Here is a 23,788-nt window from a genome sequence, read left to right as displayed (position 1 = left end):
GCAAAAAACAGCACTCAGCTTTACAGGATTATGTTCTGGATGGTATGGAGACCCCTAGTGGCCTTTTATTTAATAAGCCATGATTTCTACAGGAAGGAAATTCATTTTTTATGAAATATGGTCTATTAGAAAGGTTAAATGGACACTGTCAGATGCAAAAACTTTTGATATGTAGTAAAGCATGCAAAACTAATATGTTTTGCAATCGCTTTCATTAGAAAATTTTCAGTATTTCATACTGAAAAATCCAGTCAAACAACTGTCCCCCTGCCTGCTTGGACACATACTAGTCCTGCTGTGTCCATGCATCATCACCTATGTCATGGACACCCTTCCTTGATTGACAGCTGTGAGTGCAGGAAAAATCCTCCCACTGTCATCTTGTGTCCCGCTACTGTCAGTGAGGACAAGCTGGGAGTTGTAGTTTTGCTAATGCTAGGGAAGATGTGAGCAGACAGCATACTGAGGGAGGGGGTGGAGACCTGCAGTGAGGCCACACCCCCTCCCTTTGAGAGGCATTCAGACTAGTGAGCTAAATTAAAAGTGTAATAAAAAAAATAAAGGTGTAAGACACATAAAAATTAGAGGTACAGGATTAGGTACTGAGTGATATATTAAAAAAAAAAATTTTGTTTGATCAGACGGGTACGCTTTAATGTTTTTTCAAGAGATACAACAGAGTTTTTGCATCTGGCAGTGCTCATGTAGTTATAGCAAAAACAAAACAAAACACAAATGCACAAGAGTGATCATGGCAGCTCACCAGTCTTCAGCTTAATGGGAGCTTCCAATCGGTAGAGGTGCCCCGAAAACTGATCCAGCAGTCAGTGTAGCACTGTTACCAGCATAATGTGTGAATTCGGGCTTTAAAAGGGGTACTCCGCTGCTCAGTGCTGTCACGCCCCCTCCCATAGACTTGCATTGAGGATGCGGGGCTATGACATCAAAAGCTGACGGCATCGGCTCCAGCGCTCGGAACAGTTCGCTGAGCAGCGGAGTACCCCTTTAAAGCCCGAATCCACACATTATGCTATTACCATAGCTACATTGATCAGTTTTCGGGGCACCTCTACCCATTGGGAGCTCCCATTAGGCTGAAGACTGGTGTTTTTAATTAATTAAATTTTTTTTTTTTTTAACTAAAAAAATTATCTGGGCACTGCCAGATGCAAAAACCTTTTTATACGTTGTACCTATTGAAAAATGTTTTTCATCTTTCTAATAGACCATATTTTAAAAACTATGTATTTCCTTTTTTATAGAAATCTTGGCTTATTAAAAAATAATAATAATAATGACCACTAGGGGTTCCCATACCATCCAGAATATATTCCAGTCCAGCTGCAGTGTCATGTTTGTCTCAACTGAAGCACAGGCTGAGGACAGGACTAGAACTTCTCTGTGCTCATTCCTGTCCTATCTATAAGACTCCAGTCTAAAAACAGAGAGGAGGGGGTTACAGAGAAGCCTGCAGTGATTGCATGAAGAGACCCAGAACCGCAGACTCAGGAAGGAAGTGAATGCATGGTGAGTGGGCAGGCTCAGTGATTTCCTCAGACACGCCCCTTCCTGAGCAGTGGATGTCAGAAAGAGTGAGCAGAAAATGGAGGGATTTGTGAGGCAAGTACAGAAGATAGACACAAAAAGACATGTAAAGCATCTGCCTGACCTAGTGAGGAACATATATAGGCATTATTTGTCTCTCTAATATGACAGGTATGCTTTAAAAAAAGTAATACTGGTACCCAAGTTATGTTCTTGGCATTGGTCTTCATTCTCAACATTTGTCATTTCTTCATCGTTTTCAACGTTTGCCAATTCTTCTTCATTATTGGACACTTTCGTCCTTTTCGGACTACTCTCCTGAGGCCTCTCCTGGTTGCGCGTGCCATTGCGTTTGCCATTGTCAGTGGCTCCAGTCACAGAGTGATCAGATGTGTTTGACTGCGAGGAGAACAAGTTCACAGAACACTGAGATTCCTGACTACCTACAAAATTTTCATGTGGGAGATTGAAGCTAGTCTGAGTTTTGCCACTAGTGCTGCAGCTACTAAACATGGTCAAGACACCACCACCTTGCTGTTTGGGTGAGGAACTGGCAGACGCATTTTTCAGGTCAGTAATTGGTTCAATGCCAAATATTGCATTTAAACACGGCAACTCCTCATCTCCACTAGACTCCTCTTCCGAAGATTCTATCTTTTGCGCTCTACGTTTTCGACTTCTCACAACTTGTGACTGGCTGACGGGAGATGGAGAGTGGTCAATCAGTTTAGACTTCTTGCCATCTTCGATGACAGACGACTTTTCAGCACAGCAACTTGTACCTTCTCCCAGTCTGTCGACACTGCCCAACAATCCATCAGCCTTTTCGGAGTAACCTTCTAAAGAGTCTAACTTTTGGGTTCTACGTTTTCGAGTTCTCACAACTTGCGACTGGCTAAAGGGAGATAGAGAGTAGTCAACCAATTTTGACTTCTTGCCGTCTTCGAAAACAAACGACTTTTCAGCTACAGCACCACAGCAACTTGCATCTTCTCCAAGTCTGTCGACACTGCCCAACAAACCATCAGGCGTATCAGAGTAAACTTCAGGACTTTTGCAAGGACTGCTATTATGAGACGCCAAATGGCCTAGAAGTTTCCCAGTCAGTGACCCTTGAGAACTATTAGAAGAAGTAATTTGAGTTACTTGCTCTTCATCAAAACTGCACTTCTGATAGGAACTGTTCTTTGCGTGTTCATTTTCCCCTTGACCGATCCCACTTCTAGTGTCTCCTCGCCTGGCTGCGGACGGATTTTGATGTGTAACTACATCGAACAGAGACATCGATTCAGTTTTCGAACACAGCGGAAGTCCCTCACTTTTACTTGCAGCAGCATTTCTAGTGTGATTACATGTTTCGAGAGGCTCAACGTCCTTAATAGGGTTTAAATCATTGAGCTGACCATTGGTTGTTATAGTCTTAGTCATATGGACTGTTAAGTTATCTGTGTTCTCAGCTGAACTCTTCCCAGCGTGTTCGGAAGATAATCTGTAACTCTTTTTAGATCTTAAACTCCTTGACTGTTTAGGTTTGTTTTCTTGAACACTTCTCTGTTTGCTTGTAAAATGGACATCCTCATTTGGTTGGCAAAGACTAGAAGGTTGGCCAGGATCTTCATCCCGTTGTCCATTTAAGTTGGTCCCAATATCGGAAATGTCCATTGGGTGACAATTTTCCTTATTAGCACTATCACAAACTGGGTCTAGCTTAAAGGACATCCTCTTAGCACTTTTGAAGGTCTTTAACAGGAGCTGGGTGTCAAGATCAGAGTCTTCGATTTCTGCAACATTTTTCACTGGGACAGGAGAAGATCCCTTGCCTGTTTCCTCCGTCACGTGAACAGAATCACACTCTATATGTGAGCTTTCATTTTGAATCCCAGTCCCATTTTGGACTGCAATTGGTGACTTGCTAGTAATTTGAGGTCCATTGACTTCTAAGGTAAGTGGACATGGTTCCTTATAGCTGATTTGGGTAGTGGCGTCACGTTGAGGATCTTCAATTTGGAGCCCACAAGCCTTAATGTCTTTACTGTTCATAGTTTTGTCTGTCTCATTTTCTTTTGACAAATTAAGCCTCCTGCTCCGCCTGACATTTTTTTGGTTTACTTCATTGCCGGGTTCAGAGCTAGAATAGCTATCAATTTGTACTTTAGAGGAATGAAGAGGACTTTGTTGTCGGCACGAAGTTGCATCTGCTCCTTTGGCCATGTGGAGAGCCTGCATCACCTTGGTCTTCTCAGACTTCCTTTTCGAAGACTTCTTTTGCTTCTCGGGTTTGTTTATCTGAGCATCTGAAATTTTTTCTGAACCTTGACCGACGAACTCCATTTTCTCAGCATCTGAAGAGACCATATTTGGTTCTTTTATGGAATTGTCTTCTGTGTCCAGACCAAAATCATCCACAACCACAGGGTAACTGGCAATATCATCTGCACACTGTTCCTTAGCATCGACCTTCTTAATAAAGTGTTCTGGCTGCAGACCAGTACTTCTTTTTGGTTTTAGGCTAGCTGTTTTGGAAACCTCATTTACTTTCACGGTCTCATTGAACCCATCCATGTGGATATCAGCCACACACGTTACTTTACTGACAAGGCTTTGCTTTTTCTCTCTTTTGTATACTCTACCAAATATCTTCTCTTCAACGCTAACCATACTCTTTTCGACAGCATCTGCCACAGCATGGAGATGGGACACAGCCATAATTTCGGTCTCCTCAGTCACACTGGAACCTTTTTCAGAGACTTCTTGATCTTCTACCCGAGAGACATCAGGCACCAACTCGTCATTATTCGGAGAACCATTATTTAAAAGCTCGTCTGTCTTCAAAAACCACTCTGTGACTCTTTTAATACTTTTCTTCAGCCGCTCCCTTGACACTGCGCATGGCGCATCCCGAGGACTACCCTGAGTGCTGCCCATGTTTTCAGGGAAAGAGTCATCTCTATCATACTCAGAATCAAGTGCAATTTTAGAGGTCTGGCTTTCGGTATACTGCTGTCTTTCTATCTGCATACTGGAATTGAGCGCTGCAAGGTTCGAGCTTCTTACATTCTCATCAGGTTTTACTAGTGTGCTTCGCTCAGCAACTCTTTCGCAAAAGTCTCTGTCCACTGCAGACTCTTCACTGGGCGATTCCTTAAGGACTCCGATACCATCAATGGACCATAAATTGCTTCTTATGCTGTCAAGGTCTTTTTCGGAAAATCCATATTCAGCTATAAAATAAATAAATCAATTTTAATAAATAATTTTTTTTTTTTTTTAAAACATTGGAAAAATTGTACTATAGTTAAAAGGGCTTTATACATCTTATCCACTAGCCTTTGGATAGGGGATAAGATGTATGATATAGCAGCGGTCCCACCGCTGGGCACCCCCGCGATCTCGGTGAAGCCCCCGGCATTCTGTGCCGGGTGCTGCCTCTGAGACGGGGACGTCACGCCAAGCCCCCTCCCATAGGCATGAATTGAGGGGGTGTGGTGTGACATCACTAGGGGCATCACGACCACGTCTATGAGGCATAGAATTCTGGGGGCTGCACAGAGATCGCAGGGGGTCCCCAGCGGCGGGACCCCCACTATCTCAGCTGCAGAACCCCAGACATATGGTGCATGGAAAGAACTTCCTTCCGTGCTGGATGACTGACGGGGCGGAGGCTCGTGACATCATGGTCACACCCTGCTCGTGACATCATGGCCATGCCCCCTCAATGCAAGTCTATGGGAGGGGGCGTGACTGCAGTCACGCCCCCTCACATAGACTTGCATTGAGGGGGCATAGCTGTGACGTATTGAGCCTCCGTCATGGCACCCAACGCTCTAAAAGAACACCGGGTGCTGCAGGCAGATCGCGGGGTCCTCATCGGTGGGACCCCCGTGATCGGACATCTTATCACTTATACTTTGGATAGGGGATAAGATGTTTAGGGACGGAGTACTCCTTTAAATTAGGCTGTAAACCTGGTACATGCTACACAGGGGAGAGATAGTGTGCGGCTCAATCGCTAAATCTCACATAACGTATAGAAATAACGTCACATCAGAAAAGAGACATTTTTTCACATTCCAACATTACAGGAAGAAAAATTTAACAAAAAAATACTTTTTTTCCTCGCTATTTTGTTGCATTAGTCACTTAAAAAGAAACTTTAAAACAGGTCCCTGGGTCATATTTCAAGCCTTTCTTTAATTAGAAAATGGTGAAAAAAAATGTATTATGTATGAAATATATCAGTCGCAAGACCGCGTTCAAAGTTAGCTTTAGTTAAGCCGGGAGACGGCAGACTGAATTATGTACAAGCAATCATATCTTATGGCGCTTTAATCCCGAGGAGGCGTTCGGAGACACAATAAATCAGCGGGTGGGGGGAAAGGAGCGAGCGATATTTAATTTTCGCTGGAATCCTCGATAAAACTGACATCCTTGTTAAGAATGTTTCTAATATCGGGAGGTTTCATTATGTATGAAAACATAATTATGGCGGTGACATCGCTTTAGACATAATGCGGGCCATTTAGAAAAATGGGAAACAGAGTTCACTGCAGAGTACGGTGTCATATTGGTTCGCAGAGAAACGGAATAATTCCCCCGACTTCCCCCCGCTGGCCGGCTCGTGGGAAAATGACACGTCTATGCCATGTGCTGCTTAAAGGGGTACTCTGGTGGAAATTTTTCTTTTTTAAATCAACTGGTGCCAGAAAGTTAAACAGATTTGTAAGTGACTTCTATAAAAAAATATTTTCCCTTCCAGTACTTTTTAGCAGCTGTATGCTAAAGAGGAAAATCTTTTCTTTTGGAATTTCTTTTTTGTCTTGTCCACAGTGTTCTGTGCTGAGATCTCATGCCCGTATCAGGAACTGTCCAGAGCAGGAGAAAAACATCATTGCAAACCTATGCTGCTCTGGAAAGTTCCGGACACGGACAGAGGTGTCAGCAGAGAACACTATGGACAAGACAAAAAAAGAAATTCAAAAAGTAAAGAATTTCCTCTGTAGCATACAGCTGCTAAAAAGTACTGGAAGGGTAAAGATTTTTTTAATAGAAGTAATTTACAAATCTGTTTAACTTTTTGGCACCAGTGAATAAAAAAATAAAAATTAAAAAATTCTTTTTTCACCGGAGTACCCCTTTAAAGTGACACCCTAGCCTTACGTGGCCATATACCTTCAATAGCTGTCGGACAAAGGTTTCTTTGTTTTTTATTTTGTTTTTTGAGCCCACAGCTACTACTACCAACCCCTCCAAACACTTGAGTGTTGAGTTGAGAGAGGAGGGGTAGGCTGCAGGTCCGGCGGGCGCTTAACCCTTTAAAAATAATGGGGTCTAGGTCAGTGTTTCCCAATCAGGATGTCTCCAGCTGTGGAAAAACCACAGGTTCCAGTGATTAGTGTCCCCTCATCTCTGTCAGTGTCACAGTTATTGATGTCCCCTCATTTCCCCCACTGTGTGTCACAGTCATTAGTTTCCCCTCATCTTCCTGTGTCACAGTCATTAGTGTCCCCTCATTTCCCAAACTGTGTGTTACAGTCATTAGTGTCCCCTCATCTCCCCGTGTCAGTCATTAGTGTCCCCTCATCTCCCCGGGTCACGATCATTACTGTCCTCTCACCTCGCCCCGTGTCAGTTATCAATGCCCCCTCATCTTTCGTGTCACATTCATTAGTGTCCCCTCATCTCCCCCTGTGTCACAGTCATTAAAGGGGTACTCCGCTGCTAGACATCTTCTCGTGGGGGAGGGAGGGGGGCTCGCTGCTGGAGCCCCCTCGCAATCTCCCGAAGCACCCAGCGTTCTAAACAAACGCAGGGGTCCCGCGGCAGTGGTCGTGACATCACCCCACGCCCCCTCCATTCATGTCTATGGGTGGGGGCGTGTCGGACGACACGCCCCCTCCCATAGACTTGAATGGAGGGGGGCGTGAGGGCCTGGCAGTGACGTCACAATGCCGGCCTTTGGGTCCGAGCGTTCTGAACAAAAATGTTCAGAACACTGGGGTACCCCATTAATGCCACCTCATCCCCCTGTGTCACAGTCATTAGTGTCCCTCTAGTGTTGGAAACATAAAACAAGAAAGTTAGAAGTCATAAGCAGAGCACAGAAGGCATTGGGGCGCACGTCCTATGTAAAGGTACAAGCTATCCAGCATCTAACATAAAGCTTCATCACACCCATCAGACCTAGATCAGATGCCACCACGTCTTCGGACTCCAGTTTAGAAGAAACTTGATCATTTGCCTCATTGCCCATCAAGCTGTCTTCTTCCTCCTCAGGTTCTAGAGATACTTTGGGCTCACATGGTGTGGATGGACCATCGACGTCACTTCTACCAGAAAGAGAGAAGATTAATTTATATCTATATAGCAACATATCACGAGAAGGGAACCAAGTCGCAGAGAAAATTCAGTCTAATCTACTTAACCATTGGGGGGGGGGGGGGATGTCATCTCTTAGAATTTAGAGGTCCTCATATTCGACTTTCGCCCTAAGGCAGTGGTTTCCAAACCAGGGTGCTCCCAGCTGTTGCAAAACTACAACTCCCAGCAGCCTTTGGCTGCTGGGAGTTGTAGTTTTACAACAGCTGGGGGCACCCTGGTTAGGAAATACTGGCCTAAGGCTTCATAAAGTGTACAGACACCTCGACAGTCACATGACAGTAAAAAGAAGTATAGAAAATTGGCATCGGTGAGCACTTGAAAAACAAAAAAAATAAGTATCAGTACTTGTACTCTTATATAGGCAGGGTAACAAATTGTCTGTTGGGGAAGAGTGGTATAGTCCATTAAATGCTACCGCCAGTATATATGGGTGACCCCTTAAGGACAATATATCTGTAATAGCAACAAAGTATCCTGACATGTTTCTCCATACGTGGGGGCGCATCAGGGGATAGCACACAGGCCAATATAAACCATGCAGTATAATGCATCATTTGAGCATGAATTTATAATGTAAAAATAATTTCCCATTGGTCCATGGTTGGCCCACTCACTAAGGTCCCATACGATGTGTATGGTATCTAGAGAAGAGTGAAAAAAAGAAAAAACTGTTCTGGGATCAATTGTGAAGAGTAATACAGGGGAAGGTGCTTAAAGGTGTACTCCACCCCAGACATCTTATCCCCTATCCGAAGGTTAGGGGATGAGATGTCTGATCGCGGGGGTCCCCCTGCTGGGGACTCCCGCGATCTCTGCTGCGGCATCCTGCAGTTATCACTACAGAGCAAACTTGCTCTGCGCGTGATGACAGGGCGATTCAGGGGACGGAGCATAGTGACATCATGGCCCCGCCCCATTAATACAAGTCTATGGGCGGGGCGTGACGATTGCCATGCCCCCTCCTATAGACTTGTATTGAGTGGGCGGGACATGACGTTAAGGGGGCGGAGCCGTGACATCACGATGCTCCATCCCCTGCATCGCCCCATCATCATGCACAGAGCCAGGGTGCTCAGTAGTGATGACGGCGGGGTGCCACAGCAGAGATTGCGGGGGTCCCCAGCGGCAGGACCCCCGCGATAAGACATCCCCCATCCAAAGGATAGGGGATAAGATAAGATGTCTGGGGTGGAGTACCCCTTTAATACTTCACTTTTTGTGTAGTATTTTCAACAAGTAAATAATCGCTGGATGCTTGCAGTCTCTGCTAATGCACCTCATATGGCTGCTGGATAGTTACAGTGTCATTCACAAATGGAGATGGACGCCATATGCTTTGGCAGAAACATGTCGGGAGTGGTTTTGTAGATAGCATACATGCACACTTCTAACCTGAATACCTTTAATCCATGCTGGTTATGGTACTAGTCCTGTATAACCTATACCAGTGGCTATTGTATCTTATTGGTTGTGAGTTTTTTGTTCTTAACTTAAAATTTACAAGTAAAAAAATACCAGTCGAAAAGTAAAGAACAAAAAACTCACAACCAGTAAGATACAACAGCCACTGATACAGGTTTATACAGGACTAGTACCACAACAAACCTGTATTAAAAAAAGGTATCACGGTTAGAAGTGTGCATATATGTTATGTACGAAACCACTCCCGACGTGTTTCTGCCAAAGCTTTTGGCATCTTCAGGGGAGAGCCCAATGAATACATAGCACTATACTCTGTATAACAAAATGGGTAAACTGGAGACTCAAGTGAACTGTAGATGTACAGTGAGGTACTAGGCAGAAAAAGGACTTAAACTTTTAATATTTACGAGTTAAAAATACCACTCAAAAAGTAAAGACTTTTTACTTGATATTTAACCAGAAGCTATAGTTCTGTGTATTCATGCTGCTAAAGTAATGCTCACCCTGCATTGTTTTTTTTCCTTGTTTGCTATTCAATTCAAATTCTACAATAACCAGAGAACGTCCTTGATGTCCTTTGCGTTCGTGAGAAAACCATCGAGGCGCAGGCCCATAGCGCCAGACTGAATTAAAAGGCTTTGTATTGAGTGGTAATGCCAATGATTCATCTAGCCGGGACAATTGGTTAATGATTTATGGAATGATATATAAAGAAGCATAAGGGTTGTGTTAACTCTTTCAGTGTCTATATCCTTTTTCTCGGTAGGAGACTAATGACCGGTGACACAGAACACATGGAAGCGGTTTTAGTGGTTTTGTTTTTTTCTGCTTTTTATGATAGGATATGATTTAGAGCCCATGATAAAAACCTATGACTCCTGAAGGACCTTGGCATACTAAAAAATGAAGTTTACGAGTTCATAATAGTGCAGGAAAACACAATCCCCTGAAGCATCCAGGCAGAAAGCAACGGCGCAGTAAAACCCGCCAAAAGTTTTACGGTAGGAGATGACTTTGAAAGGGAGTCAATGCTGCGAGATAAGCAGGACGCAATACATGGCCTAAGGCAGTGGTCTGCAAACTGTGCAGCTCCAGATGTTGCATAACCACAATTCTCAGCATGCCCGGACAGCCATCGGCTGTTCGGGCATGCTGAGAGTTGCAGTTTTGCAACATCTGGAGGTCAAAAAACTTTTTTTTATATCAACTGGCTCCAGAAAATTAAACAGATTTGTAAATTACTTCTATTTAAAAATCTTAATCCGGGGGGGGGCGTGTTCTGCTATGGTACGAGCAAGACGCTGAGGTACAGAGCTCCGTCACCCAGGCCGTCATATTGGGGGATATCGCCACTATAAATGATCGGCAGAAGATCAGGAAAGAGGGGACACTCCGCCAAGACACCCAAGCACACAGGGACCCCGATCCAGAACTTCTTCGGCCCTCTAAGAGACCTGCAGGAGCCGCCGCAGAAGATGCCGGCTCAGTCCAAGATGGCGCGGGACCAGCAGGGCTCTACTACTCCCGCCCACTCCCCTCCAGCCACGCGGCAACGCACAGCGGGGACCGGAGCGGCGTCGCATGGGACCCCGCTCCCGGCACTACTGGACTTACCGACCAGAGCCCCTCGCGGCCCCACACAACCTCCGCTGCCACCGGGGAGTGTGGAGACCGGGCTCCGGCCGACACGGCAACTGCCGGAAGAGACGCGTGGAGATGCGCAATGCACTTCACAAACGCACCTCATGGACTGCCTCATAGAGGATGCCTGTGGGCAGCCGGGGACCCACGCTGGAGCTGCGCCCCGAATGTCTTGGACGGAGGTGAGTGCTGGAGGGGTCCTGAACACGCCACCACCCCAAGCCCTGTCTCCTATGCTCTCTACTACCATGGAGGGATGCAGGGCTCCCTCCCCATCCCCTGGCATCCCCTCCATATTCAGAAGCCAAGAGGGACCCCCCTCACCATCCTCCCCTCTCAACCCTCCGGAAGGAGAAGGGGCGCATGATCTGCCTACCCAGGATGACCCCCACTTTATCCAGGGATCTCCCACTGCATCCCCACCCTGGCTGTCGCCCTCCCTGGCCCATAACCTGACTGCCATGACTGGGGACCTGGCCTCTGAAGGGCCTCCACAGAGGGGACAAAGTATGCAGGGCCAGGGGTCTCGTCAAGTGCCTGCTGGCTCCCCGGAGTACATGAACATTGCTTCCACCCTCCCACCACCTGCCCAAGCGGTGGCTCTCCTTAAGGGGCACCCCGAAATACAAGCACTGCTGGCACTGCTACCCACGAAAGCAGATATGTCTGCATTGGCTTCAGATCTCAAATTTGCCTGGCACCAGGACTTGCAACCTGTTAAACGCGATGTAGCTGACATGCAGGGTAGGATTAGAGCTCTGGAGGACTTTAAAGATTCTGTTACTGTCTCACTAAAGGACATGCAAACTGCTCTGAATGCTCAAACTTCCACACACCACGCCTTTGCGGATCACTTGGACGACATTGAGAACAGAAACCGGAGAAATAATGTTCGTATACGGGGCCTTCCTGAGGCTACCAGAACGCCTGACCCGCATGCCACGGTTACCGGGATTTTCAACCTGATACTGGGACACCCACCAACTACTCATATTGAAATCGACAGAGTCCATCGGGCTCTTAGGGCTCCCAGCACGGACCCTTCTCGACCGCGAGACGTTATCTGCCGTATCCACAAATACACAGTAAAGGAGCAACTCATGCAGAAAGTGCGCCTACAAGGGGACATAGACTTTGATGGAGCTATCCTACAAATTTATCCCAACCTGTCCCGCCGCACACTGAGGCAGAGGGCCCTACTACGCCCGTTGCTGAGACACCTGCAGGAACGTAACATCCCGTATAGATGGGGATTCCCGTTTGCCTTATATGCCACCTCTGGAAACCAGACAGCCTCCTTACGTCACCCGGGAGACCTCTCTTCCTTCCTGACTGCGCTGGGACTCCCACCTTTGGCGCTACCTGAATGGATCGCCTACCTGAGGGACCCTTATGCCCCCCCCCCAACCTTGAGACCCTCACAACGCCCCCAGAACCGGCGCCTGGCTGATGGGGAACCGCTCCCTCGGAGACGCCGGCCTACCAGATCCGAGTCGAGGGGAATGGAACTGTGATTGAATGGAACTGTGATTAAGTTTCGCATCAACGACCAATACTGTCTCCGAGCCTGCTGTTGACCACTTGCATACCCTCCAGTGGGCCACCTGATTTTCTACCGGCCCTATCAATGACTATACTCCTGTCATAATCTAGTTCCCACCCACTCTCCCTTCCTCCCCCCCCTTCCTCTCAACCACCTCTTCCTACCCCCCTCCCCTCCCTCTCTACCACCTCTTCCTCCCCCCCCACCCTCTCCATCACCTCTTCCTTCTCCCCCCCTCCTTCTCTACCACCTATCCCTTCCCCCCGCCCTCTCCACCATTCCCTCTCCGCCCCCCACACCCTCCTCTTCTTGCCCCCCCCCCCACACCTTTCCCCCTGCCCTCTCCTCCATTTCCCCTCCCCCCCACTCCCCCACCTCCCCACCAGTAGCATTTCTCCTACGAGCTGCTGCTGCTCTCCCCTTATCTTGAGTTTAGGCGGTGGTATCACAAAATGCCGCCGCCTTTGTTTAGCAGTTGTAGAGGCCTGGGATTGACGGACCCAGCCGATAGTTCTAGTTATTTCCTGATTTCGTTGGGCATTTATAGAAATTGCTCTGATACTTTCACATCGTACCCTTCCCCCCACTAGGGTAGGTGTAGTTTATATACACCAGATACGCAGACGTCTAGTGCTGCAGGTAGATTTATTTGCAAGTACACTTGCTTTTTCTTTTTCAGACCCCGTATTTTTATTTATTTTTCCTTTTCCTAACTTTCTCTATTTCCCTTGTGTGTCTTTTTGCCCCCCGATCTAGGACTTGGGACTTGCCGCTGACCCCTGCACTCCGAACCCCCTCCTCCGGACTCAGTGACTACGAGCATCATGTCGGACGTTAAGGTAACCACTTTAAATGTCCAGGGTTTTAATACCCCGGAAAAGAGGTCCCAAATTCTATACCACTTACACAAAAACCACACAAAAATTTTATGTCTCCAGGAGACTCACTTTAAGACAGGCCATATGCCAGATCGCCTGGGTCGATACTTCACCACCTGGTTCCATAGTACAAACTCTGAGTCTCGCTCGAAGGGGGTTTCGATTGGTTTCCATCGTTCCCTACCCTTCTCGGTCCTGGACGTCAGAACCGACCCTGAAGCCAGATTTCTGTTTGTTAAGGGGACGGTTTTGGAGCAGGTGGTGACTGTAGCGACGATTTATGCCCCTAACTCACTACAAATCTCATTCCTCACACGTACGCTAGAGGAATTGTCCTCATTCACACAGGGCATGTTGATATTGGGGGGCGACTTGAATTTAGCTATACAACCCCTGCTGGATGCTTCCGCGCAGCGCTCTGCTGTCTCCTATAGACAACTTAGTACACTCAGGAAACTTTTGCACTCCATGCAGCTGTGCGATGTGTGGAGGCTCCAGCACGCCACCGATCGAGACTATACATACTACTCTAGCCCCCACAACATTTACAGCCGACTGGACTACATATTCCTCCCTCACTTTTACTTACCCAGAGTGACATCGTCTCAAATTGGGAACTTATTCTTATCTGACCACGCACCGGTCCACTGCACAATATTCTTCCCCACCCTCAGCAGACCGCAATATAACTGGAGATTAAACGAATCTCTACTTCTTGAAACGCTCTGTCTGTCCGATCTCAAAACCACCATAGCACATTTCAGAACTGATCACGTTTCTGACGATACGCCACTCCCCACCCAATGGGAAGCACTTAAATGTGTGTTGCGGGGTGTGCTGATCAGACATGGCTCCCGCCTCAAAAAGGAGAGATCGGAGAGACTGCGGCATCTTCTCGAAACATTGTCTTCCCTAGAGGCACAACACAAGCGGTCTCTACAGGAATCCTCTCTACGTGCCCTCATCAAAACCCGCCACGACATCTGTACCCTCCTTAACGATGGTTACAAGTACTACCGACAGCACTGCTCGAAGACTTTCTATGAGTGGGGAAACAAACCTGGGAGATTCCTGGCCAGGGCACTGAGAGACAAGAGAGCTGCGCTCTATATCCCGTCAATCACCACGTCCCAGACTGGGAGGTCCTTCCTTACGAAGGATATCCTTGCCGCCTTTGAGTCTTATTATACCAATCTCTATAATCTCCCATCGCCCGCCGACACCCTGACATCGACCTCACCCCACCTCTGCCTGACTGACTATATTACCGATACAGCCCTCCCCAGACTATCTGAGGAGGACGTTGGGCTCTTGGAGGCCCCGTTTGGGGAGGAGGAGCTGGCCACGGTGATTAAGAACCAGTCATCGGGGAAAAGCCCCGGTCCAGATGGATTCACGGCCAAGTTTTACAAGTCCCTGAGGGATGACCTGCTCCCCCTCCTGCACGGGGCGTTCAATGCTATCTCCCTCAGATCTAATTTCCCGCGAGACGCCCTGAATGCCCATATTGCAGTGATACCTAAGGAGGGCAAGGATCCCAATTTATGTGCCAGTTACCGCCCCATTTCCTTGTTGAACGTTGACACCAAACTATTTGCCAAGCTGTTGGCGAATCGCCTGGCCACTGTTCTTGGTCCCCTAGTCCACCCTGACCAATCTGGCTTTGTTAAATCGAGGGAAACCAGGGACAATACTGTCAGAGCATACTCCATCATACACCAGGCCAAGACATCTAGCCAATCATTAATGTTGTTGTCACTTGACGCCGAAAAGGCATTTGACAGGGTGGACTGGGGGTTCATGAATGCTGTCCTCGTGCAGATAGGACTGGGCCCTTCAATGCTGGGACGAATTTTGGCCCTATATGATAGCCCCCAGGCGAGGGTGCGAATTAACGGCTCCCTTTCATCTCCCATTCCAATCCGGAACGGTACGAGACAGGGGTGCCCTCTCTCCCCCTTGCTTTATGTTCTGTGCATGGAACACCTGCTGATTGCCCTAAGATCGAACCCTGCGATTACTGGGTTTCGACAGGGGGTGGAGAGTCACACCTGCTCTGCGTTCGCGGATGATTTGCTCCTTTACGTCGCGGACCCTCTGGTCTCCCTGCCAGCTATATTGCAGACCATAGAGACGTACTCTCACTTTAGTAACCATAAAATCAACCTGACCAAAAGTGTTGCCCTCAATGTGACCCTCCCTGAGGAGTTGGTGACTCGACTTAAGGAAGCCCACCCTTTCAGATGGTCCTCCACATCCATTACCTATCTGGGTGTCCAGGTGCCCGCGAATCTATCGGACTGTTATGCCCTTAACTTTCAGCCTTTGCTGTCTACGATTGAGGGGGACTTGCGGAGATGGACGAGGGATACCTTTTCATGGTTGGGTAGAGCGAACATCCTTAAAATGAATGTTCTCCCGAGACTCCTCTACCTATTCCAGACTGTGCCTGTCACCCTCCTCCCCGCATTCTTTAAAAAGATAAACAAGCTGTTTAGGGACTTTATCTGGGCAAACAGGCCGTCAAGGATAGCCAGGCAAGTCTTAACGAGAAGTAAGCGGGCGGGGGGCCTGGCGGTCCCGGACAGTCAGGCCTATTATGTTGCAGCCACTCTGGTGAGATTCCTGGACCTCTTTCACGGTCACGCGTCCAAGAGATGGGTGGGATCCGAGTTGGGGACTAGCAAACAACTGTCCGCCTTCCCCTGGTTGCCCCCAGATGCCCTGTCCTGGGAATACATCCGCACTCTGCCCTGGGTGTTGAGGGAGCTGGTCACGACCTATAGGCGCTATATAACGAAAACTGAGCTAATTGTACCAGGTGGACCCCTGACCCCGGTCACTGGCAACCCCCTCTTCCCTCCTGGTTTACACCGTACTGACTTTTTAGGGATGACAGGACGAGGGTTCCTCCCGATTAACACCTTCTTGGACGGTACGAGACTGAAACCCTATGAGACACTGGTCCCTGAACGCTCCCGTACACCGCTAGTCCAGATGCAATACCTACAATTAGATCATTTTATCCGGACCATGGGACAGACCCTGTTCCTGGCAAGACCACTCTCGCCTTTGGAACAGATGTGCGTCTCTGACTCTGCGCCCCTCAGGCCTGTATCACAAATTTATCGCTTATTTATGGATAGGGCTGAGCAATCGCCTCCAAGGTATGTGGGGGCGTGGGAGTCAGAGCTACACAAGACCTTTGCTCCCTCGGACTGGACGACTGCTTTTACCATGTGTCACCGGCTGTCAGTATCATGTAGGGCGCAGGAGACTAACTTTAAATTACTATCCCGGTGGTACAGGGTTCCTTCTACTCTACACCGCATGTACCCTACTGTACCGGACTTATGTTGGCGTTGCGGCGCACCTGGTGGAACAATGACCCATATTTGGTGGTCGTGCCCCTCACTGGCCCGTTTCTGGGAGGTGGTGGTTGCCCACATCGCCTCCATTACTGGTGTGACTTACATGAACCACCCAAAAGCCCTCCTACTTTCCATACTACCCGCTACTAGGAGAACCCCCTCTAGGGCACTAGCACACTTCCTCCTCATGGCTGCGAGAACTGTCATACCCAGACATTGGAAAGACCCTTGCCCCCCGACCATTTCTGAATGGAACAGGGAGGTACTCTTCTTGTGCCGTATGGAGGAACTGATGGCAGACTCCTCGGATAGACAGGAGAAATACACTACGATTTGGCTTCCCTGGCTCACTTTTGTTAACTCGCCCCTCTACGCGGCGGATGATGGTATCTGAGGGGGGTGAGGTAGCCCTCTCGTGGACCGGGGCCGGAGTGTTGGGGTGGTGGCTGCGCCCTTGAGTAGAGATTCAAGTGAGTACCCGAGTTCTGATGTTTCTCCTTCCTCCTCTTCTAACCCTCCATACTTCTCCCCTTGTCGTCTTTCCCTGCTCTTTTCCTTTACCCCTTTAATTTGTTTTTATTTTATTTATTTATTTATTTTATTTTTTTCTCGTTTCACTGACCTTTATCTCATCCTAAACACATAAGGATATAGAGACATGTTTATTGACTGTTTAACTACTTGTTTGATCTAGTACAAACTGTTACTATCCACGGCATTGTATGTTGCCCTCAGATGACATTCCTTTCCTATTGATACTTTGTACCAGATGTTCATTGTCTTATCTTTTTCATGCTGTTTTTTCTATTGATTCGACTGCTGAGGATTCTCATTGAGTACTCAATCAATGCTCTTTGATACTGTTTGTTTATTGCTCACTTAATAAAATTCTTCTGAATGGAAAAAAAAAAAAAATACATCTCAGATATTATGGGTTAACTGTAGTCTCTTCAATGTCGAGGCTTAGTGGTGAAGCTATATCTCATGAGTTCTCAAGCTTTTATACATAAATGCAGCTTGATGTGTTGGTGGACTATTGTCAAATTGTCATACTATTGGAAAATTAAATCATGAGGTTTCATCAGAAAAAAAAAAAAAAAAAATCTTAATCCTTCCAATAATTATCAGCTGCTGAAGTTGTTCTTTTCTGTCTGACAACAGTGCTCTCTGCTGACATCATGCTTGTCTCGGGAACTGCACAGAGTAGAAGAGGTTTGCTATGGGGATTTGCTTCTCCTCTGGACAGACCTGAGACAGGTGTCATCAGAGAGCACTTAGACAGAAAAGAACAACTCAACTTCAGAAGCTCATAAGTACTGAAAGGATTAAGATTTTTTTTAATAGAAGTAATTTACAAATCTGTATATATATATATATATATATATATATATATATATATAAAAAGTTTTATTCTGGAAAACCCCTTTAAGGTCTGCAGGATATAGCTCAATAGATACCAGACCTTCTGTTAATAACACACCAATCGCAAAGCAGATGCAAGAGAGCGGCAGCGTTGTTAAAGAGGTACTCTGGTGAAAAACAAAGGTTTTCAAATCAGCTGGTGCCAGATTTGTAAATTACTTCTATATAAAAATCTTAATCCTTCCAGTACTTATCAGCTGCAGTAAGCTCCATAGGAAGTTGTGTAATCCTTTACAGTCTGACACCTCTGTCCCTGTCAGGAAATGTCCAGAGCAGGAGAGGTTTGCTATGGGGATTTGATTTTACTCTGGACAGTTCCTGACATGGACAGAGGTGTCAGCAGAGAGCACCCTGGTCAGACTGGAAAGAACTACACAACTTCCTGTGGTGCATACAGCAGCTGATAAGTACTGGAAGGATTAAGATTTTATTATAGAAGTCATTTACAATCTGGCACTAGTTGATTGGAAAACATTTTTTCCCCACCGGAGTGCCCCTTTAAAGCGCTTCTTTAGCTTTCACAAGTTACTGTCTTTTGCTTACCCCAAACTGCCGGCTTTCTTGAATAAATCATCTTCGGAGGAGTCAGACACTAAAACAAAACAATTAAAGCGGCAATTAAGATTTTGGCTTTAAAAACATAAATCAAGTAGTTAGGAGTAGCCGTATTAGTCCAGTGATGCAAAATGCTAAATCATCTGTAGTTGCTACAGATGATTTTGCAAAATAAATCAATAAATAAGAAAAGAACAAAAACTTTTTTATTACATTGTGGGATTGAAATGGAAATATATGTGTTGGGAATGTAAAGTGTCAAGTGACTTATCTTTTTCTATATCAACCCTTTATGTGCCACAGAATGTAGGATCATCCTATATCTGAATTCTGTAGTCACGGGATCTAACGGCAACTACCAGAAATGATGAAGTCAGCGATGACCTTGTCCATCTAAGACCATCTGTTTGACTTTCTATCAGGAAAGAAGAGGTTAAAGGGGTACTCTGGTGAAACTTTCTATTTTTTTTAAATCAACTGGTGCCAGAACATTAAACAGGTTTGTAAATTAATCCTATATAAAAAAAATTCTTAATCTTTCCAGTACTTAGCTGCTATATTGCTCCACAGGAAGTTCTTTTCTTTTTGAATTTCCTTTCTGTCTGACCACAGTGCTCTCTGCTGACACCTCTGTCCATGTCAGGTACTGTCCAGAGCAGGAGAGGTTTGCTATGGGGAACTGCTTTTACTCTGGACAGTTCCTAAAACAGACAGATGTCAGAGCAGACTGGAAAGAACTGCAACTTCCTGTGGAGCATACAGCAGCTGATAAGTACTGGAAGGATTAATATGTTTAAATAGTAATTTACAAATCTGTAACGTTCTGGCACCAGTTCATCTCTGATCATATGATGTGCACCCAAAAATCTGCCGCCTCCCATGTCCTTGCCCACCACTTGCTGTCATGACCGTTCTGGGGGGGGATGAACAATATTGTGGTTCTCTGGGTCCAACACAATAGTGCTGATCCTGACATCTTGTATACTGACCTGTGCCAGATCTCCTGACTCTGCTTCTGCCTGACCCATGTGTACTGTACAATCTCTGCACATCCAAAAACCTGCTGCCACCCCTCCACATGTCCTGGCCCATCACTCGCCTTCATGACAGCTGTGTGGTGGCTGAAAAATAGTGTGCTTTCTTGTGCCATTTGCAAAGTTGTTCGCATCCTGATATCTTGTGTACTGACCTGTGCCACATCTCCTGACTCTGCTTCTGCTTAACTTCTGGGTACTATACTGACTCCTGCAAATCTAAAAACTTGCCGCCCTCCCCCCGCATGTCCTGGACATGCAATTGCTGTCATGACCACTCTGTGGTGTTAGAGCAATACTGTGGTTCTCTGTGCCCATCATACAGGTGCGCCGATACTGATCTCTTGTGTACTGACTTATGCCAGATCTCCTGACTCTGCCTCTGCCTGACCACTGTGTACTGTACCGACTCTTGATTGCTGACTCTGAACCTGAGTTGCCTTCCTCCACACTGTGCTTGACTACGCTATCTTGTCACCTGCCCAGGACCCACGCCTGACTCTCCAGTATCAGGAACAGATGTCACCTGATCCAATGAGACAGCAGCTACCCACACTGGGACCACTCTTGGGAAGCGACCTCGTGCCCTCATCCTGGAGTAGGATAAAAGTGTGAAAAGCTAAAATAGTACTTCTATTCCGCTCCCTAGTGTGGTCCAAAGGCAATCTGGCTGAGAAGCATAGCGGGTCCACACCGGTGCACCCATTACAGCAACCATTTTGAAAGAATTACAAGGACTTAAAGGGATCATTCAGCTATATAATAATGATGGCGAGGGTCCAACTCCTAGCAGCCTTGATCAGCTGTATGAAAGGGCCTTCATAATACCTTCTCCAAAAATCCTTAAAGGAGTACTCCATCCCTGAACATCCTATCCCCTATCCAAAGGCTGCAGCACCCCAGACAAACTGTGCACTGCGCAAACTTTGTTCCTTGCCAGATGACTAGCGATGCGGGGCAGAGGCTCGTGATGTCACGGTCCGCTCATGACGTCACAGCCATGCCCCCATAATGCAGGTCTATGGGAGGGGGCATGACGGCCATCATGCCCCCTCCTATAGACTAGCATTGAGGGGGCAAGGCCGTGACATCACGAGCCTCCGGCGCTGCACCCGACGCTATAAACGAACGCCGGGTGCAGCAGGGAGATGGCGTTTTCCCCAGTGGCGGGACCCCCACAATGTCTAGGGGTGGGGTGGGGGGGGGAGAGTACACCAGTGGTCTCCAACCTGTTGCAAAACTGCAACTCCCAGCATGACTATGGCTGTCCGGGCATGCTGGGAGTTGCAGTTTTGCAACAGCTGGAGGTCCACAGTTTAGAGACCATTGCAGCTTTCTTGCTGTTGCAAGCCACAACTCTCATCATGCCATGACAGCAGTGGGAGTTGTAGTTTAGCAACAGTTATGAGTAAATCCCGCCTCCTTCCCCATCTCTTTTAACCCCTTACATCACTGGTTCTCACCAAAGTCTGCTATCAGTTCTTTGATCCCATTATTCTGATGTTTCGGTTGCTCGCGGTTCCTCGTGTCTGCATCCCTGGGGGGCTGTGCGTCAGGAACGTTTTTCTGAAACAAAAGCAAAAAATTCATAAGACTTTCTAGACAGGAAGTGCAAAACATAGGAGCTACAATACATAGACCGAAAACCATCACAGAAAACAGCCATACGCTGATAGGTTGTGGGTTACATGTATAGTAATACTGTGACATTAGGTACAGTATCAGCAGGCAAAGAAAACCCTGTCCAGATGAGTACTTGCTGTATAGAGCAGCATAAAAAGGAGCAAAATCAGAATAAGTACAAGAAAAAAAAAAAAGTTGTGTTCTACCTAGAGATAAGGTTTTTTTTATGACCATTATTATTTTTAAATGTATATACCGTAATAAATAAATTCACACATTAGAATCTATTATATAATTATTAATACAAATAATTAATAAAATAATTAATAGATTCTAATGTATTTATTATTATTATTAATAATAAATTAAAAATACATAATACATCAATTAGAATCTATAAATTTTTATTTTTATTATAACTTTCTTATTATATTATAACAAATTATTATTATTATTATTATTATTAACAACCCATACTCTCCTGAGCTACAGCAAGGCGGACAGAACTATACAGTAAATTCACCAGAAAGGTTCCATTTAGAACAGGCCTCGCCATGGTTCCCCAAATTAGATGAGTGCACGTGCTCAGCGTCATATCCAAAAGGTTGCCTTTAGTATATAGATGTATCAGAGATGCCAGCATTGCTACAGAGGTTAAAAGGGGTGCGGGGTGGTGGTGGGGGGTCAGTCTGTCAATGCTCAGACCATAAGCCACACACTACATCAGATTGGTCACCCCAACAGGAAGCCTCTTCTGAAGATGAAGCACAAGAAAGCGCAAACAGTTTGCTGAAGACAAGTGGACTTAGGACATTGGTCTGATGAAACCAAGATAAAATTATTTGTATCAGATGGTGACAAGTGTGTGTGGTGACAACCAGATGAGGAGAACAAAGACAAGTGTGTCCTGTCAAGTCAAGCATGGTGATGGGGCTGCATGAGAGCTGCTGGTACTGGGGCTAAAGGTGATCGACTGGCCAAGCATGTCTCCAGACCTAAACCCAACTGACCATCGGTGGCCCATCCTCTAATAAAAGGAGGGGGAGTGCAAGGTCTCTAACATCCATGGCTCAGTGATGTGGTCATGGAGGTGTAGAAGAGGACTCCAGTGCCAACTGGTAAATATCTGGTGAACTCCATGGTCAAGGGGCTTAAAGCAGAGCTGGAAAATAATGGTGCCCACAAGGTACTGAAACTTTGGACCCAATTTGGACATTGCCCTTAGGGGTGTCCTCACTTTTGTTGCCAAGGTGTAGTCATTAATGTCTGTGTGTAGAGTTATTTCGATAGGACACACTATTAAAATGGGCACTGTCAGATACAAAAACTTCTGATATGTTGTGAAGCATGTATAACCAATAGGGTCTAAGGGCTTTCATTAGAAAGTTTTCAGTATTTCATACTGAAAAAGCAAGTCAAACAACTGTCCCCCCCCCCCCCCCGCCTGCTTGGACACCCCCCGCCTGCTTGGACACCTATGTCATGGACACACTTCCTTGATGGACAGCTGTGAGCGCAGGAAAAATCCTCCCCCTGTCAGTGAGGACAAGCAGGGAGTTGTAGTTTTCCTAATGCTAGGGGAGATGTGAGCAGACAGAATACTCAGGGAGGGGGCGGAGACCTGCACAGCAAGGCCACGCCCCCTCCCTTTGAGAGGCATTCATGCTAGTGAGCTAAATTAAAAGTGTGATAAAAAAAAAAAGGTGCTAGACACAAAAAATAGATGTACATGGCCAGGATTAGGTACTGAGTGATATATTTAAAAAAAAAATTATAATAATTTTGTTGGATCTGATGGGTACGCTTTAAACACCGTTATACAGGTCGTGCACTCACTGCTTAAAGGGGTACTCCGCCCCTAGACATCTTATCCCTTATCCAAAGGATAGGGGATAAGATGTCAGATCGCCGCGGTCCCGCTGCTGGGGACCCCCGGGATACCCGCTGCGGCACTGCGCTATCATTACAGCACAGAGAGAGTTCGCTCTGCACGTAATGACGGGCAATACAAGTCTATGGGAGGGGCCTGCCATAGTCTTGCATTAAGGGGACAGGCCGTGATGGCATGAGGGGTGGAGCCATGACGTCACGCTGCTCCGTCCCCTGTATCGCCCGTCATTACGCACAGAGCGAACTCGCTCTGTGCCGCAGCGGGGATCCCGGGGCTCCCCAGCAGCGGGACTGCTGCGATTTGACATCTCATACCCTATCCTTTGGATAGGGGATAAGATGTCTAGGGGCGGAGTACCCCTTTAACATTGTAGCAAAAGGTAATTTCTTCAGTCACATGAAAGAATAAAAATATTTATAAACTAATACTATTTTACTATTAAAGGGGTACTTCGGTGAAAACCTTTTTTCTTTTAAATCAACTGG

The 23,788-nt window shown here is 46.5% G+C and overlaps 1 protein-coding gene across 2 annotated transcripts in view; it reads right to left on the bottom strand.

Moving 5' to 3' along the window:
• Nucleotides 1–23,788, bottom strand: part of BRCA1 (BRCA1 DNA repair associated) — a 156,934-nt gene that overhangs the window by 90,700 nt on the left and 42,446 nt on the right. For both annotated transcript variants that reach the window (XM_056548408.1, XM_056548409.1), the window contains 4 exons: nucleotides 21,253–21,355; nucleotides 18,744–18,792; nucleotides 7,726–7,871; nucleotides 1,746–4,766 (listed from right to left, as the gene is read on the bottom strand). In XM_056548408.1, coding sequence (XP_056404383.1) covers nucleotides 1,746–4,766; nucleotides 7,726–7,871; nucleotides 18,744–18,792; nucleotides 21,253–21,355 — 3,319 coding nt within the window. The remainder of the gene's footprint in view (nucleotides 1–1,745; nucleotides 4,767–7,725; nucleotides 7,872–18,743; nucleotides 18,793–21,252; nucleotides 21,356–23,788) is intronic.

Source organism: Hyla sarda, chromosome 12, assembly GCF_029499605.1.
Source record: "Hyla sarda isolate aHylSar1 chromosome 12, aHylSar1.hap1, whole genome shotgun sequence".
Taxonomy (NCBI): domain Eukaryota; kingdom Metazoa; phylum Chordata; class Amphibia; order Anura; family Hylidae; genus Hyla; species Hyla sarda.
Note: the sequence above shows the minus strand (reverse complement) of the source record. Positions and strands in the feature narration are given on the sequence as shown.